The sequence below is a fragment of the Lasiodiplodia theobromae genome, assembly GCF_012971845.1.
Source record: "Lasiodiplodia theobromae strain AM2As chromosome Unknown scaffold_30, whole genome shotgun sequence".
NCBI lineage: Eukaryota > Fungi > Ascomycota > Dothideomycetes > Botryosphaeriales > Botryosphaeriaceae > Lasiodiplodia > Lasiodiplodia theobromae.
In genome coordinates, this window is record NW_023336506.1 from 537,265 (window position 1) to 555,050 (window position 17,786).

General features: G+C 56.1%; 5 protein-coding genes across 5 annotated transcripts; 1 reads left to right on the plus strand and 4 right to left on the minus strand.

Moving 5' to 3' along the window:
- Nucleotides 1–613: 613 nt before the first annotated feature.
- On the minus strand, nt 614–3,057 carry LTHEOB_9229 (Cell division control protein; the record flags this gene model as incomplete). The annotated part of the gene is made up of 3 exons (XM_035518794.1): nt 614–943; nt 998–2,603; nt 2,654–3,057. 3 exons carry the CDS (start codon nt 3,055–3,057, stop codon nt 614–616), a joined length of 2,340 nt encoding a protein of 779 aa, XP_035369259.1.
- Nucleotides 3,058–4,503: 1,446 nt separating this feature from the next.
- On the plus strand, nt 4,504–6,901 carry LTHEOB_9230 (Transmembrane protein 16k; the record flags this gene model as incomplete). The annotated part of the gene is made up of 6 exons (XM_035518796.1): nt 4,504–4,565; nt 4,615–4,655; nt 4,705–4,858; nt 4,913–5,207; nt 5,260–5,691; nt 5,744–6,901. 6 exons carry the CDS (start codon nt 4,504–4,506, stop codon nt 6,899–6,901), a joined length of 2,142 nt encoding a protein of 713 aa, XP_035369260.1.
- A 379-nt stretch (nt 6,902–7,280) lies between these two features.
- Nucleotides 7,281–9,133, minus strand: LTHEOB_9231 (Vanillyl-alcohol oxidase; the record flags this gene model as incomplete). Its single annotated transcript, XM_035518797.1, has 3 exons — nt 7,281–7,358; nt 7,414–8,472; nt 8,525–9,133. 3 exons carry the CDS (start codon nt 9,131–9,133, stop codon nt 7,281–7,283), a joined length of 1,746 nt encoding a protein of 581 aa, XP_035369261.1.
- Nucleotides 9,134–12,181: 3,048 nt separating this feature from the next.
- On the minus strand, nt 12,182–13,455 carry LTHEOB_9232 (Cell differentiation protein rcd1; the record flags this gene model as incomplete). Its single annotated transcript, XM_035518798.1, has 4 exons — nt 12,182–12,365; nt 12,418–12,793; nt 12,848–13,003; nt 13,068–13,455. The coding sequence occupies 4 exons, from the start codon at nt 13,453–13,455 to the stop codon at nt 12,182–12,184; spliced, it is 1,104 nt and encodes a 367-aa protein (XP_035369262.1).
- Nucleotides 13,456–14,076: 621 nt separating this feature from the next.
- Nucleotides 14,077–17,330, minus strand: LTHEOB_9233 (Serine threonine protein kinase kin1; the record flags this gene model as incomplete). Its single annotated transcript, XM_035518799.1, has 3 exons — nt 14,077–16,070; nt 16,125–16,752; nt 16,809–17,330. The coding sequence occupies 3 exons, from the start codon at nt 17,328–17,330 to the stop codon at nt 14,077–14,079; spliced, it is 3,144 nt and encodes a 1,047-aa protein (XP_035369263.1).
- Between the last annotated feature and the right edge of the window lie 456 nt (nt 17,331–17,786).

Here is a 17,786-nt window from a genome sequence, read left to right on the forward strand (position 1 = left end):
AGCTAGGAACCAATCCGGTGCTGCGAGCGATTATTCGTTCGCGCCTTGCCCTTATCGAGGGCTCTGCCCCATTCCGATCCGAACCCTTGGCTTCGGGGACCCCGGTTTTTGGGATAGCCCGCCGACCGTTCACGTCTGGCGGCCCACACCGCGACCTCCCGCCCACTCTCGTGCACGTCAACGTGCCTGAGAGCCGCTACTACATATGCGCACGGGCCGGCGACGGTTGAGAGACAGAAATCCCCGGCGCAAAACGGCGTCGGGCTCGCCGAGGGAAACAAAGGCATCGCGTGCTTGCACGGCTGAGGGACCAGAACGCCTTATTTCTGGGCGCCTGCCCTGGCTTCCCCCACGTCGCCGTGATGGCTGACCTTGGCGAGAGCGCTGAGACCTTGGCGGAGCATGACCGCGCACAACACTGTCGGTTGGCTTCCTGGACAGACTTTGTGCCCAGTCCGATCCAGCTTTGCTTGTGCTTTTTTCGCCCGCAACCGTGGCAAAGCCGAGACCTGTGGTCTTGGCCGAGCCGCGCCTGACACTTGTAAACAGCAAATGGGAATAATCTTCTGAAATTATGCCTGATGAGCGACCACCCGCCTTTTGGTATCCTGACCTAATGATATCCGTTCACGCCCTCTTCCAACATATCCAGCTCCTCCTTCAGAGACCGGTACGCCTCTTGCGCTTCTCTCTCTCTGCGGCTGACGAACGCCACCTCTTCTCTGAGAGCATCCAGTCTGCGCGGAATTGCTGCTTCTTCCGAAATCTGCAGCGTGCGGAAGCTGTCCAGGTCCATCCTCGTCTTGTCGTAAGCTTCCGCCGCATCGACGATTTTCTGTCGCAACGTCTTTGCGCGCTGCTGGTACCCGCCAAGGTGCAGGCCAAGCTTCTTCTCGATCTTGTTACCCTGCTGGGCGGTGGCCATGATTTTCTCTTGGATGTTCTGGGAATCCGTTAGCGAGCAGAGCCAAGCTGTCACATGCATCCTTGAACTTACATCGAAAGCTTCGGTCATGAGCTGCTGCTCGTCGATCTCATCCTCGCCGTAGCCAGCGAGACCGGGAAGGATCGAAGATCCATGCAGCTGCTCCCACGCCCTCTCAAACTCCTCGGTATCCTTCTTGCTCTCGTCTGAGGAAAGCTCCAGAGCGATCTCCATCCGCGCACGCTGCAATGCATCATCCTCAAAAGACTCGACAGGCTTCACTGCGCCGCTGACCTTAGCCTTGCCGAACCTCTTCGCATCGTTTGCAATGAGAATGGTCATCTCCTCCAGCACAGCCTTCTCAGCCGGATCTGTAGCTGCCAATGCCTTCTCTAGCATCGCGTTCACCTCCACAATCGTAGGACGCGGCAGAGCCTTTTGGTAAGCTTGCGTCTGCCTAGCAAACTCAATCCGTTCTCTGGCCTCCCGAATTTCCTTATTCCTCTGGTCTCTGATCGCAGCGTCCTCCTCGGATGTTTCGGCATTGATTATCTCCTGCTGCTCTTCAGGCAACTCAAGCTCCCACTCGGTCTCTTTCGGCTTTGGCAATGCTGCAAATTTGCTCTTGATGTCGCCCCGCATTGCTTTCTCACGCAACCTGATATCGCGCGGGGTCTGTCCCACCAGCTGCATGCCGTTTTCGCGGTTCAGACTGAAGTTATCTCTTGGGGTACGCATGGGGGTTGCTCCAGGTCCTTGGCGCATAGGCGTTGCTCCGACACCTCCTTGGCGGAAAGGCGTAGCCATGGGGTTTGGTGTAGCCACAGCTTGCTTGCTCGGAGCAGCACCTCCAAAACCCGTCGTCCCTTCCTCATACATAGGGGTATTTTCTCCTCCCAGAAGTGCTGATTGAGTCTCCGTTCTGGCCCGCGCGTTTCGGATCTCGTTCGCGATATGATCCTCCTCTTGAGGCGCTCTCGGGGTGCGAATCGGAGTGCTTCCGACCATGTTCGAGTAGTTGCTGATCAAACCGCGCGTGGCCTCGTTGTCGCTGCTGCCCGCAAGTTGGCTGGCCCTTTCTCCCACCATGCCCATCTTCACAATCTCCTCCAGCTCGCCCTCGCTGACTTGCGGTGCTGGCAGAACAAGGCCTCTCCGCTTACTGCTTTGCTCCGCCTCCCTAATCTTCTGCATTTGTGCCGCCTTCTGCGCAGCTGCAGAAATTGCTGCTGCGCCTCCCTTATCGTTCTTCCTCTTCTTCCTATCCTCGCCCTCATCTGCCTGGTCTGCTTTCCGTTTGTTGGCCAGCTGCTGTTTCCTGGGATCGAAAGCTTCCCTTTGCCGCTCGTTACGGTCCTCTTCTTCCCTAGTATCATAAAAGCCCGGTGCCGGGGCCTTCTCGAACGGAATGTCGGCATTGTAGTCCATCTGTCCCTTCTTGACCGTGGTAACCTTGATGTTGATGCCGGCATTCTTGAGCTCGCGACGCTTCTGCAACACAGCCAAGCGGCGCGATTCCTCGAGCTGCCGTTCACGGGCCTTGCGCTTTGCCTTTTTACCCTGCGTGTTTGCAAGGCGTGCACGCGCCTCGCTGAGCATCTCCTTCTCATCTTCGTCGAGGTCGATGGTATCAGGGCGCGCGGGCTTGGACTCCGGGTCAGGATCGAGTTCGCCAGGCCTCGATGCTGTCAGCACTATATCCAGAGATAGCATAGCAATGTGACTTACCTTAATCTCCTGACGTCGTCTGCACTGGGTGCGGCCGTCTCTCCTCCCTCGGGCCCACCCAGGGCGAGCTCATCGTTCTCCTTCGCCTCAGCCTCGTCAAGAAGCTTCTGGTAGCGCTCCAGACACTGAGTGGCGGTCCGACCGACGATGGGCGCAATAGTACGCCATTGCGTGGGCATCAGCTTGGCGAGGTGCAACAGCTTTTCATCCTCCTCCTTCGACCATTCGATCTTCCGGATGCTGGGGTCCAGCCATTCGCTCCAGCGGGCCTTGCATTGCTTCGGTGTTTTGCGGGCGAGCAGGGAGGAGACGCGCGCCCACTGATTCAGGCCGTACTTGGAGACGGCGACCTTGACAATCTCATCCTCGATATTCGTCCAGACTCCTCCCTTGACGACGGGCATGGTGACGCGTTCGGTCGCGCGTTGGCGGCTTCGGGTAGGTGGAGGTGTTGTCGAAAGTTAGTCCGCGACAGCTTGCTTCGAACTTTGAGATGGCGCCGAACCGCGACTTGCGGCGCCGCCTCACGTCACGTGAATGACTGAGGTCCGTGCGCGCCGCTGAGGCCTGAGGCTCGAGGCCAGAGCTCCGCGCACTTTCTCTTTCGCTCAGGGTGATGTCACTCTGCGCGTCATCCCAGCGATATCCAACCGCTTTCACATGGCATGCTCACCCTTCTCATCAGCATCAACCATGACTGTACCATGGATCTACGTTTCGTCAGTAGCAAGACTGTCCACAAGAACGTCGTTCCTGCCGATCTACTCTGCCATTCGGCAAGTTTCATCATCATCTAATTCGCAAAAAGATGATGTGGGGAGCAAGGCCGAAAACAAGAACGTATGTCCTCAAGCTTTAGTTCCAGAGCTCAATCGCTGTTGTTGTTGTCAAAATTTTAACCGCATAACAGGCACAGCAAGGTAGTAAATCTGAGACGGCGGCAAAGCCAAAGACGCAGGCTCAGCTCGACGATGAACTCAAAGCTAGAATGGCCGGCCTTTCCGGCGACGGAGGCGAAGCTGGAATTGAGTATGAGAACGGCGAGCCAGTCGCCATGAAACGCAGTGTCCGGAACAACATGTTTAGGTATATCTAAGCCTTACTGCGTAGAAAAGATCTCTCTTCCACAAGGGACCACCCGGTTTTTGCGAGACTTGCAGGAGTATTCCGCAGACGAAGCCAGGTGTTGCCATCACCCAGGGGTTTTTAAATCTCCTTGCTCAACACTGGGCAATTGAGTTCATGGCATTAAATCAACATCCCCTCTTAGTATTATACATAGTACATCAAACGGCCTCTTCTCGGGACATCTTCCAGGCGTCCTAAGGTAGCAACATATCTAGAGTAGCTGCAAGTTGGCTGCAAATACGAAAAGTCGGGCCCTAATTCGGTACAGTCGGCATGGCCATCGCAAAGTGGGCCGCGTCAGCATGCACCTAAAATTGGGCACACAATGAAGGACAACCTTGCTCTGCGGAAGGGGCACTTGAGCTTGATGATTCTCTTGTGGCACTTGCAGGGTCTGAGTGTCCATTTCGTACCGATTTGCGTCCATCAAGTTGCTTCTCCGCACCAAAGAAGCCGATCCATCTCTTGGCAATCTCTTTTCGGCATTCCAGCCAATCCTCATGGTGTCTGTGGCAGCCTCGTGGGCATCTCCCTAGCTTACTGAACGCTAGAGGTAGTCTGTGCGCTTGCCGCTCGGCCCGAGACTTCCGAGTATATGTACTGAATGCTATCTTACCAGCGTCATCGCAAACTCTGCGTTGTTCAAACCTGTCCACTCTTTGATTTCTCTCTTATCGGCTCTTGCCGTCCACTCTTTTCTGTTTTTCTCCCCTTCTATAATCATGGTCCCCGCCATGGGCTTGAAAGAACCAGCGACGCCCCCTCCACAGCGGGGCGTCACATAGTGGGTCGCCTCACCCCATTCACACGTATTGTGCGCTAATAACCAGTAGTCATAATGTCTATGTGATACACTACAACTTTGCTGATGTTGGTGCGTTGAGAAATTCAGTCAGTCTGGCGAACATGAGCTAACTCAATAGACCATTCTACTGCTGTCGAGGAGCTGTGCACCCTGCTTGCCGATTTGGAGGGGGTCGGACTGCACACTGAAGTCCGAGCTGGCTATGATCGGTCTCTGCTGATCTTCGTAAAGGCTCCGCGAGAGCTACTTGGTAGAGAGGTGTACAAGTCCAGGTAGGATTCCACTCCACAAGCTCATATAATCTAAAACACACTGACCATTTGTAGGATTAAGGACTGGCTCTACGGAATCACGCGCGACCACCCTGGCGGCGGCAAAGACACAATCGTTGATGGCGAATTCGAAGCGGAAGACATTCTCTCAATGTACCACTTGGTCACATGGAAGAAAGAGCTTGGCGGCGCGGGCATCACCCCCCAGTCGGGAAAATGGGAAAACGTGGAATCCGTCTTCCCTCTGCATAATGTACGGGCAAACCAAGCTTTGCTGCTCCATTTGAGCAAGAAGATCTTCCTGCGAGTTGAAGACCTTGACAAGATCAGAGACCTCTTTGGATCGAAGGTATTTCGATGCTCTCATGATTCTGTGGCGTGGCTAATGCCCAATTCTTCAGGTTGCCTTTTATTTCGCCTTTTTGCAGAACTACCTGGTGTTTCTGTTCTTCCCTGCCATTACTGGATTTCTCGCGTGGATGTTTCTGCCGCAGTACTCTCTTTTCTACGCCCTGACTACGAGTCTGTGGTGCACGGTCTTTCTGGAGTACTGGAAGCTACAACAGATCGATCTGAGCCTTCGCTGGGATGTGAGAGGCGTCGGAACCTTGAAGGTCAATCGTCCAACCTTCCGACCCGAAAAGACCATCACAGATCCTGTTACGGGCGAAGTGAAACAATACTTCCCCAAGTGGAAGCAAATTACGCGGCAGACATTGCAGATACCATTTATACTGGTCTCTTTCCTTATACTCGGAGCTTTCGTTGTCATGGTTTTTGCAGTGGAGGTTCTCATCTCGGAGGCGTACGAAGGGCCGTTCAAGGACTTGCTGGTAAGACGGACGCTGTGGAGATACTCTCGAGGAAATACTGAACGTTTTACAGGAATACCTACCCACTATCCTTCTTGCTGCCCTCCTGCCATTCATCAACACTTTCCTCGAAGGAATCGCAACCACTCTTACGGAATACGAAAACCATCGTACGCAGGATCGGCACGAAATGTCACTCACTCAAAAGATTTTCGTTCTCAACTTCATTACTGAATACCTCCCGATTTTCCTCACCGCCTTCGTCTACGTTCCGTTCGGCGACGCGGTCATCCCCCAGCTCGAGGTCCTCCTCCGGCGGTTTTTGGGCGACGCAGCCCCTTTCTCCCTTGGCAGCAATTTCCACAGTGACCCCAACCGGTTGAGAAACGAGGTCATTGCGTTGTCCGTCACGGGTCAGATTTCCAATTTCGGCGAGGAGCTTGTGCTGCCGTACCTCAGGCACAAAGCGACGCGATGGTGGAAGGAGTACCGAGCAGAACACTCGAACACGACTACGATCAACACGGTGGTTCAGGACGAGCCGGACGAGGCCGACTTTCTCAAGCGGGCGCGCAACGAGGCGTCGCTGGAGCCGTACAACGTGCAGGACGACCTGACGGAGATGGTGATCCAGTTCGGGTACCTGGCGCTCTTCTCGCCCGTGTGGCCGCTCGTCAGCATCGGCTTCCTCGTCAACAACTGGGTCGAGCTGCGGTCGGACTTCCTCAAGATCTGCATCGAGCACCAGCGGCCCGCCCCCGTGCGCACCGACGGCATCGGCCCCTGGATCGACTCGCTCGGCTTCCTCACGTGGCTGGGCTCCATCTCGACGGCCGCCGTCGTGCACCTCTTCGGCAGCAACACCTCGGCCTTCAGCGGGCTGCCCGGGCGCGGCACGTGGTACGCGCTGCCCATCACCATCTTCATCACCGAGCACATCTACCTCATCCTCCGCTACGTCGTGGCGTACACGCTGCAGCGCTTCGGCAGCGACCAGATCCGCAAGGAGCGGGCGCAGCGGTACGCGCGGCGCAAGCGCATCCTCGCCGAGCTGGAGTCCAAGTCTGACGCCGGCCTGGCCGTCGAGGAGAAGGAGCGCAGGAAGTCGGTTCTCCTGATGGGCTACGACCGGTTCTGGACCCGGCAGATCGAGGATGGCGTCAGTGCCGAGGTGGGCGTGGGGTTGATCAAAGCGCTGAGGAAGACTGAGGAGGCGACGAAGGAGGATTAAGATCCGGATAAAGGGGCACCTCTGGGGTGCCTACACAACGAACCGTAGCTTTGCTTGTTGGGTTATCCATCAAGCGTCCGTTCTTTGCCGCTCTGGTAGCGTCGCTTACTGAGACAATAGCACTCGTTTAATGGATGAAATTCGACGAATCCCAGGTCTTCAAGGCAGTAAAAACGCTAATTTATTCTGTAGACTTTCTTTATATTGCCGTTACTTCGTTATTGATAAGAGCTTGTGCTGACAAAACGAGCTTGAGCCCGAGCCTTAAAGGCACACGATTAGCGCCTTCCGCTTCGTGGCACACAACACTTTTCAATCACACTCGCTCCACTGCTCAATGGGCAGTTGCGTCTGTTATAACGCCTACGACGCGAGATTCTCATGACTTTCTCTTCACCGACGATTCGGCCGTCAACTTCCACTCTGCCTTATTGTAGTTGCTGGGCCAGACGCCGTTCTGTGGACATGTCAGTCAAAAAAAATTCTTAGCTGCAGTGGCAGATCACACTTACCTTTCCAGGCGCGAGAATGCCGTTAGGATCAACAGCATCCTTCAGCCTTTCGCTCAGCTTCAGCAAGGCATGATCGTTCCAGCTATACGTATCGGCAATCTGGTCCATGAGGGCCAGATGCGTGCGATACTCGCCCCATCCATACTTCGCGCAGTCATCGATCAGGGTGCGGATCAGGCGCAGGGCGCGCTCGCGCTGGGCCGGGTCCTCGCGGTCGAAGACGAGGCACACGATGTGGTGCATCTCGCGCATGCCGATGGTGAAGGTGCCGAAGAAGTCGAAGCCGGCGTCGAGCACGCGGCGGCGGGTGACGGCGTACTGCAGGCCGGCAGCCTCGCCCGTGATCTCGGCGATGGGCGAGAAGAAGAGGTGGGCGCCGTTGGGCAGCCAGTCGACCCACGCCAGCTCGTCGACCGTCGGCACCCCGCGCAGCGTCTTGGCCCGGATGTCCAGCACCCCCGGCGACGTCTTGCCTTCCTCGGGCCAGAAGAAGCGCGCCCCGGCGATGCGCCCGAAGCTCGCTTTCACCGCCTGCCACAGCGCGTCGCGCACCACGGCCGGCCCGTACAGCGCCCCGTAGAAGTTCCAGCGCCCGAGGCCGAGCTGGTGTTGGATCTCGACGAGCTCTTCTTCGGTCAGCGGCCGGTCGACGTCCTTGTATGACTTCTTGGTGCCGAGCACCGCTGCGTCGAGCAGGATGTGCCGGATGCTGGGCACGTTCTGGAGCACCATGGCGAGGCGGAGCTCGCGGATGATCTCGACGATCTGGGGCAGGTCGTCGTCCCGCTCGAAGGTGATCAGATACGGCTGGTAGCCGCCCGGGTTGGGCATCAGCCACATGCCCATCTTGACCACGACTCCGTAGTTGCTCTGCGAGAAGATGCCGTCGTGGTACGGCCCGAAGCCGTAGTTGAAGAGCTGCCAGCATCGGTTGCCGGGCTCCTCGTCGGGCGTGCCCCCATTAGCAGCTGATGACGATGAAGTTGGGTTCGGCATGGCTCCCATGCCCGTGCGGATGAGTTCTCCGTTGGGAAGGACGACTTCCATACCGCAATGCATCTAGACGGCCACAGGTCAGACATCTTCCTTCGACAATCTCCTCATCACTCACCATGAAATGGTCCCCATAAGGCGTATACCCAACCCCACGCTCGATACAGTTCCCCAACACCGACCCGCCCCCCAGGTCGGGCACATCAACCCACAGCTTATCATCGAGCCCGTTCTCGACCAGATGGTTGTACAGATCCGTGTACGTCACGCCGGGCTCGACCAGGCAGCACGCATTCCGCACGTCGACGTCCAGCACCCTGTTCATATTCCTGCCCACGTCCAGCCCCACGCTTCCGGGTACCCGCGGCGCCGCCCCGCCGTACCCGACGTTGCGCCCCGCGCTGAAGGGCCACACGGGGATCGCGAACTCGTTGCACAGCCGCATCACCGCCTGCACCTCGGCCACCTTGCGCGGCGCCACGACCACCGACGCCACGAAGTAGTCCTTGTCGAAGACGTGGAACATGTCGTGCGCCTTGGCCGGGTCGAGGTACGACGACTTGGACAGCGAGGAGTGCTCGTTGTTGTTGCTGCCACTGTCGCCTGTGATGACAGTTACGTTTTCGGCGCCGACGATGGTGGTGGCGCGCTTGATGTAGGCGTCGAAGTGCGCTGCGTCGGTGCCCGGGGGGAGCACGAGCGGCTGCGGCGAGGGCATTGATCCCATGGTTTCTGCTAGGGAGAGAAAAAAAAAGATAAACGGTGGAGGGGAGTTGGAGGGGAAATGTTGAAGTGCGAGGGAGAGCGGGATTGGTCTTGAAATCTCGTTCGACTTTTATATATGCAAAGATGCTCGCTCTGGAATATCGAACCACGTCCAAGGGCACGCGATTCTGCCAGATTCCAATCGACACCCAAGAGATGGGGCTCGGAGCCCCTCTTTCTTCGTCACCAGACTGCAAGGTAGAGAATGGGGGCCGGTCCATGTGCTCGGTATGTACCTGGCGGTTTTCACTGGTTCGTTGGTACCTGGATCTCACGTAACCAGCGCTTGGTACTTCATAGGCAACGAGGGCCAAGACCAGGGCTCGCAAGCCTTCCTGATGTGGCATATGGACAGATCCTGTTTCGGCTTCTAGTTTAGTCGCTTATCCCCGTCGGGCCCATCTTTGTTGCTGCTCCTAGTGCTAATCCTTACCCGAACCCCTGCCTATGAGGGGTCAATCGGCAACGGCGCGACGGGTTGACGTTGTCAGGGTCTAGCATGCATAATACTGACTCCAGTCCCTGCAAAAATGCGGATGAGCGGAGGCCACGCCATGTGGGGAATGATGTCTCGGTCCCGAATTGTGGGGTCTTTCGGCTTTCCCGTTGACACTCTTTCGCGATTCTGCCATTTTGTGGCATGATACTTTTCTATTTGGAAGGAGAAGAAAGGAAGAAAGAGACCAACCACGACGCTCCATCTCTTTTTTTCGTGTATGCGGTTCCTATGTGTTAAGCATCATCAACTAGAGATCGTGCACTGCCTCAGATAGCATACCGATCAATATTACGATGCGCATATACGCGAATTCAACAGGGTAATGATATCTAAGAATAACTGCAGATTGCCGAAGTATCACCCGTCTCAACTAAAACCATCTCTGCGCCACGATGCTTCGCCGGATGCTTACTTCAAGGTGTAACAGTCCCTGTTACTTGATAACTTTCAAAAAGCAATATGTTCACTTCGCTACAATTACTGCTTTTCTATTATGATATTACCCATATTACTTGAATGGTGTCTGGAACCATGTAATATTTCTGCCCCGTTGTGTCTATGTTGCGCACTGTCGCGGTTTTCTTCACCAACACCCTTTAAAATCGAACAGTAATGTACGCACTTGAAATATGTATATTTTGCGCACTGTGATTGCAGCCGATGCCACCAACCGTCATCACTTTTTCTCTACCTTAACCTTTCGCTCTCTTTATTTCCTGTGTTTTATTTTTATAATAGAAGCGTCTATCATCGTATATAGCTCATCAGACCGCTGAATTGCTGCCCCTAGTGCCCTTATCCTGGACCGAGTAGTATCATACACATCCTCTGTGGACACCTCTCTGCCTGTATCTGGCAGTGATCCCGGCCTTCTACTAAGCTTTCACCTTCGCTCTCCGCGACACAAATATTCATCACGACGGAAGTCCCGGTGCACCATAAAAACAAGCGAGAAGTATTGACAACGACAGTACAATGGCTTGCAGAAGATGAAAGTGTAAGTGGAAAGTTTGGAAGCTAGTGCATCTTCAGAGGCTACGCAGTTCGACATCACACCCCCGCGGTCTGCACAAGGTAAGACAAGAATGGGAGCAGAGCGTAGTGTAGTTTTCTAAGTCTCCCAGATTCGCAAGTACTACATCTTCATTGTGAACCTGCAATTCAGATGGCCGAATCACCCCAAAAAAAATATTCAATCGCACTGTCAGCCAATCTCGCACCCGGAAGCACTCCCCTCGCCACCTCACCTGTGGCACGAAAACACCGTAACTCCAGACCACTTAAAGCTGCTTCACCACAGAAAGCAAAACGCATCTTAATGTGCTATGCGCACGATGAGTAGTAGATCTTAACCATTTATAAATGTTATAACCATGTGTAAGTTACATGGCCACAGCGCCATCGGTACCGAACACCAATACAAAAAGTGAGGCCAATGGGAAACTAAGATATCAGCATAAAAACACGACTCCAACAGAAAAACGCAAGCAAAGGAATGGGAGGAGGGGCAAAGGGGCTAGAATTGTGTTTTCTCCAGAACGTATAAACAATAGAAAAAGAATAGAACAGATAAACAGCAACCAACCCAGGGTATAGTTCCAGCCTGAAAGGAGAGGAGAGAATGAACCGAACTGGTCTGCCTAACCGACGAGAAAATAAGAGATTCTCAACTCGTTAAGTGGGGAAAGGGGAAAAGAAAGGATAAGAGTGGGGCTATTCAATAGGGAAAAAAAGAAATAGTGTTGGGATGAAAGATATCAAAAACTGGATTCCATGCTGCCATCATAAAACGCCCGTTGCCCTTTCCTTGCCCCTTTCCATTTACCACTTCCAAAAAGAACTCCATCGCAGATGCAAGAACTCGCTATGAGAGAGATGAAGTCGATGATGATGATACACGCAGAGAGCGCATAGACCGTAGTGCACGCGCTCGCCAGCCACCAAAATACCCCCGATTCCTTGATTCCGTCACGCTTTTTTTGATGGCCTTACTCTTCAAAGCCATGTCCTAAAATCCGAATCCAGCCAGACTGCCGCGCACCTTTCCTGGAGTTAATACCAAAGGCCGGGAAATTGGAGAATAAGGAAGACGCCGAAGGAAAAAAAATTTCGAGGACTGAGGACAGAGCAGCATGGCTCGTCCTTCCTCCACGTGGACAGTCATAAGAAGATCGAGGCCTCGCCCGCCGAGCCCTCCGATTGACTCCGCAAGAACTCCAGACGCTTTTTCTCTGTCCACAACAACGCCGGTGTATATGCAGGAGGCTCCTACTTCCCTTTTTGTATAACACGCCTCCCATGATTAAGTCAGCAATTAACTCCCCAAACCAGTTTCGTGTTTTTGGCTCTAATTTTCAGTTCCCGTCGTGTAGGTCGTCCATCGTCGCTGTACAGTCGTCCAATAGGCCTCGTAGTCCCTGAAGAATTATGTAAAACTTCCAATGGACTCGTGGATAATCAATCTTGGCTGCGACAAGAATGATGAAAGGTCGCAGGTGAGGTTGATGGGACCTAGTGGAGCAGGCCCTGGTTGTTCGAGGCATCGACGACATTGTCCGAGAGGTTGATGAGCAGTTGTGCGAGGCAGCGCTTCGTTGCAGCGTCGTCGCGGAGGACCGAAGAGAAAGTGGCATCACGTAGAGGCTCGGGAAGGCATTGGCGAAGAGCCTCGCGAGCACGGGCATTGTCGCTCAACCTTTTCGCTCAGGTCAGCTTGCATGGTCCAAAATTGTGTGGGAAGTACATACCTAAGGAAGCAGCGCACGACGTGCTTGAGCAAGCGAACAGTCTGCTGCTCCACAAGCTGGTTGACCATGTTGGAGAGAACGGTGCCAACGGCGTAGAAACGCTCGTACGTCTGGCAGATGTAGGCCAGGCCAAGGTCATCAAGAAGGATCTTCTGGACGATAAAGATGGCGACCGTCTTGCTCAGCTCCGAGCCTGTCTCCATTATGCGAAGGCAGAGAGGAATGATCTCGGTGGTCAGGAGGAAGTTGATGACATCGGAAGAATCGTTCTTGACGAGTGCGCCGATGACACCCAAGGAGGTGAGACGGAGGTACTCAAACGGGCGCGATTTGGAGGTGGTGTTCAAGAATGGGTATAGGAACAAAGGGATGTGCGCTGCGAATGCATCAGTCAATTGCATTCGCGCGAAAGTACCAATGGCTTGCTTACCGCTCAGGAAGAGGCCGCGAGTCTCGGTGTGTGAAGCGACGCACTGCAGCAAGGCGAGTGCGTTGCAGACGCGGTTCGACGCGGCAGCAGTGAGCTGCGAGGGGTTGAGCAAAGGATAGACGGAGATGATCTCCTGGAGTAGAGATGTCATAACGCCTGGACGACAGCATTAGCCTTATCGGCGAGCGGGTGGGGAGCTGCGCATGCACGCGCGACGTACCAAACGAGTGCCACAGGATCATTGCAAGCTCAGGGACCTGCTCGCGCTTCTTGCTCAGCTCCAGCAGGGCGGTCTCGCGGGTCTGAGGGTTCATGAGCTGGGCGATCCACTCTAGCACGCGGCGGTTCTCTTCGGTCATGCCCTGGTCGACGGCGAGCGTCTGGTCGTGCTGTTGCTGGGCAATGCCGCCCATGTTGGCGGCCGAGGCGTTGTTGCTCGCGGCGATGCGATTGTAGTGCTGCTGCTGAGCAGCGGCAGCGGCGGCGGCGGCGGCTTGCGCCTGGGCGTGCTGCTGCGCAGCATGGTGGGTATGGGTCTGATGGTGGGACTGCGGCCAGTCGGCCGGCGGGTGCTGATACTGGTGCGAAAAGACGTGTTGGCCCAGCATGTTGTGCTCAGTGGTGGTGCGAAGGAGGGCGGGTGGTTGTCGAGGCGGGGGTGGGCAGCGAGGCGCTGTGCGTCGTCGGTCGGTGAGAGATGGAGGCCCAGTGCCGCTTCGGAAGATGCGCAGTGAAGTTGCCGCGGGCCGCCCGCCAAGCCTCGCGCCCGCGCCCAGCCTGCCAGCCCATGGCATCAGCGCGCGCGTGGCCTCAACGCCTCAGGCATCACCAGCTGTCTGTGCGAAAGCCTGGACCGCTGCACGTGCTTCACACCCCTGCTTGCATCGACGGGACCATCTTTGTCTACCTCTAAGTCCGACGGGGCATTAATTGGCTCTAGACGCAAATTTACTCGAAGAGAACTCCAGGACAATGACCCTTCTCGTTATCAGTTTTCGCCGTGTTCAACAAAGAGTTCCGCTGCAACCAGTTTTAAGCCATACCAAAACAACAAAAACCGCAATCGTGGGAACGAGAGTACAAAAGTCCCCGCCATTAAACCCCCGCGCACAGCCAACTTTATATAAGACTGTCGACGACTCAAGAAGAGAAAAAGGAAAAATCAGAGGAAGATTGCCCTGCTTGGTCTGACCTAACCAAAGAAAAAGGAACCGCCCTGCCGCATCTGCTCAGAGCTTCAGCTCGTTCAGAATCTTCTGTGCCAGACTCTTGTACTGCCATGTGCCACCATCCACCTTCTTGAACTGGATGCCGTGGAGCGACAAGAGCGGCACCTTGACAATCGAAATCTCAAACTTCAGTGCCATGCTTCCACCCATGTCGTTCTGTACGTGAGTCGTTGTCTCGCCAGCTGCGCGCGCGCGGGGCATGCTCTCAGCGTCTGCCACGTCGCTGTCGTCCGAGTCTTCCGCGCTGGTGTAACTGTTGTCAGGCCTGCGCGGCGCTCGTGCCGACTTCGGCGTCGTGGGCGACCTATGAGCTTCCCGGAAGTCGTCGCGCTCGCGTTGCTCAGAACCCCTCAATCCGAAACTAATCTTCCGTCTGTGCCCGAGCGCGCTGTTTGACGCCTGGTTAGGGCTCATGGGAGGCGCGTTGCTCTCTGCATTGTCGAGATCGATGCTCGGACTGTGCTTACAACTGAAGCCGCTGCGACTCTCCCAGTACTGCACTCCAAGCTGCTTCAGCACGCGGATGATGTCAGCCCTGATGACCGTAAGCGGCTTGCTGCTCGTCGTCGAGACACTGAACAAGCCCTTCAGGTACACGGGCTTAATCGTCTCCGGGCTCCGCGTCTCTCCAGAAGAATCGTTGGCTTCCGCCACTTCACGCTCGGTTTCTTCTGGCACGTTGCCCTCCCTTGTCTGCTCTCGACGAGCACGACGGGCCTGAATGCTCTCTCTGCGTGCATGACCAAGCGACTTCGCACGCGAAGTCGGATGAGACTGTCCTCCCAGGGCAACTTCTTCGGAAGCCGTGTCTGGCACCGGAAGAGCTCTCTGTCCGCTCACGCTAGATTTGTCTGACCCGCTTGTTGGCGGCGGATCCTGGGTCCCTTCAGATGCAGCGGCGCGCCTGTTCAGCATCCGCCTGCGGAACTCTGCTGAGTTGACACTCGCCGACCTTCCTAGTCCCTTCAATTTCGATGATTGCGTTGTGCCCGGGGTAGGCGGAGCCAGCAACTCAGGTTGCTCCGGCGTGGTGTCCGGCTTTCGAGTTGGTTGCTGGGCATCTGCACTCCTGTCCCTTGCTCTGCGCACGCTGAAGCTTCTCAGCATAGAACTGCCGGTAGAGCCCGTCGGTTCGTTGATAGCCGGAGGTATCGGTGGAGGCGGGTTCGACTTGTCCCGATCATGGTCATGACGTCTCCGTGTGCTGAACCGGCGGAGGATCCCTGCAGCAGTGCTCTCCTTTTTGACGGGTGCAGGCTCGTTGGGCGGTGTGAGCATGCCGGACGAGGGGCCCGGAGGAGGAGGCACCTGAAGGTTGACCTTTTGTAGCCCTTCGGTCACCTCATCTTCTCCATGCGTCCTGGCTCTAGGCCTGGAGCGTCCGCCAGTCGGCTTCTCGCCGGCGTACTCGTATGAGCTTGCATTCGTGTATGCTGCTTCCGGAGCAGCCAGCTCCGGCATCTTGAATGGCTTTTCTCCTGGCACCTTGGGAATGCTGAGACCTCCAGGATTTTCCTCCTTCCGTTCTCTCTCGTGCTTTTCCTTCACAAGGAAATACACGGAGATAAGGGGGCTGAAGGCATTGACGGGGTCATTACCGACCGTCAGCGCTTCGGAGGACGGATTGGTCAAAGTATCCCGGCTCATGGAGTTCCGCCGCTTGTAAAAGTCGAACACGCCACGCTTCCGCTCGGTTTCCGGTGTCTTATCCTGTGATCGCTGCGCAGCCAGACGGCAGCCATTTTGGTACTCCTCCGACTGAATGATCTTGGTGAGCTGCGAGGTGATATACTCCGGTGTACCGAAATCAAACCCGGTCATCTTCTCGATCACCTCGGGATCCAGAGGAAGCTGTAGCGGCTCTCTGGGGGGCAGAAAGTTCTCCGGAGGTGAATTGAAGCCCTTGGTGATCCAGGGATGGCTCATAATCTCACTGAGACTGGCGCGCTGCTTGGGGTCGGTGACAAGCATTCGCGAAATTAGGTTTTTGCACTCTGCACACAACATCAGTATTCGAATTTGCCATATACAGAGAAGGCAGGACGAACCAGCAGTAAGCCATGGCGGATACTCCACGTGACCCTTCTTAATCTTTGCGTGCAGCTGAGGCATGCTCTGATCATCGAAAGGCACCTTTCCGCAAACCAAAACGTAAAGAACTATACCAAAACTCCAGACATCAACTTCTGGCCCAGTGTATTGCTTCGCCTGCAACAACTCGGGGGCCGCGAAGTAGAGACTGCCGCAAAACGTCTTGAGCTGACTACGGGGAGAGAAGAGGTTGCTCAAGCCAAAGTCAATGATCTTGATGTCGCCGGTCTTGCTGATGAGGATATTCTCGATCTTGAGATCTCTGTGAACAATGCTGTTGCGGTGGCAGTAGTCGAGTGCGCTGGCGATTTGACGGGCAAATTTGCGGGCCTGCTTCTCCTTCAACCGCCCGTGAGAGATGATGTAATCCAACATCTGGCCACCATTGACATATTCGCAGAGCATATACCAGTGGTAGTGGGTCCTGACCACGTCGCGCATCCCGCAGATGTAGGGATGGTTGACAAGGGTCATGATAGCCGCTTCTCTGGCAGTGCGAACCTCCTTGGAGTGGTCCGCTCTCTCGCGGTCAGCTTGGCTGCGGTGCTCGTCGGTGGATTGTCTGGGCACTATCTTGACGGCAACCTGAGACGCGGTGTCAGATTAGTAGCCACCACCAAAAATAAGTGTTGTCATCTTACCTGCTCGCCCGTCTCAGTGTTCCTAGCTAGCTTGACCTTGCCCATGCTACCAGCGCCAACGGTCTTCCCAAGAGCCCATGTCCCCGTCTGGGCGGTGATTGTAGTCCTCCTTCTGCCGGACGTATTGTTCGCAGCGGGCGGCGGCCGTTGGCTGGCCTCGGCAGCAGCGCCATTGGTGGGAGCAGCGGTGGCCGACGCGTCAGACGTGTAGCGGGCGTGACGGGAGCGCGAGGAGCTGCGCTGACCGGTCTGGGAGGCCCGATCCCGAGACTCGCTTCGGCGGGAGGAGGCAGGGCGGGCAACATTCTGTGCCTCGAAGTCCCGCTTTGCTACCGTCTGCAGATGGGCCTGCTGGCCGGAACTGGAGCGGCTGTGGCCCTGCGACTGCGACTGCGAGCGGTGAGGGGAGGCTGGTGGGGCTTGGGCGGTCGAGCGGACGGAGGTGGACTGGGCGCGATGCGGCGGACGGCCGCCCGCTGGGTTGTGAACCACGGCGGGCGACGCTGAAGCTGGCGCAGACATTGTATCGGAGACCGCAGGGAGCGGATAGAGCCGAGGATGGTGACAGGCGGCTGGCGCTGCTGTTGCGTGGGCCCCGAGGGTCAGTGGAGCAGCGAGGTGGACGGATTAGGCGCGCGACCGTCGTAGCGCAACGGATGCGGATGGCTGGGCTGCGCCTTTGGGCGTGATGCTGAGGGCGCCGGCCTACACGGATTTGGAGGTGGTGGGCAGGAGGCGAGCGTCGCAGGAGCCGGGCGGGGAGCTGAGGGCGCGTTTGTTTGCTGGAGATTAGCACTCGTAGTCTGTGGAGTGCCCGAGCTGCCCAGCGCCGTGGGAAGTCATGCGGCAGCGCGTGGCTGATCCGCAGATGGTCAGTCGCAATTGGCAGGCTGCTGAGAGGGGTGCGCGGGTGCTGCGACGGTTGGGCAAGCGACGGAGCGGCTCGACGCGCGATGAAGGATGGTAAAGGAGGGAGAG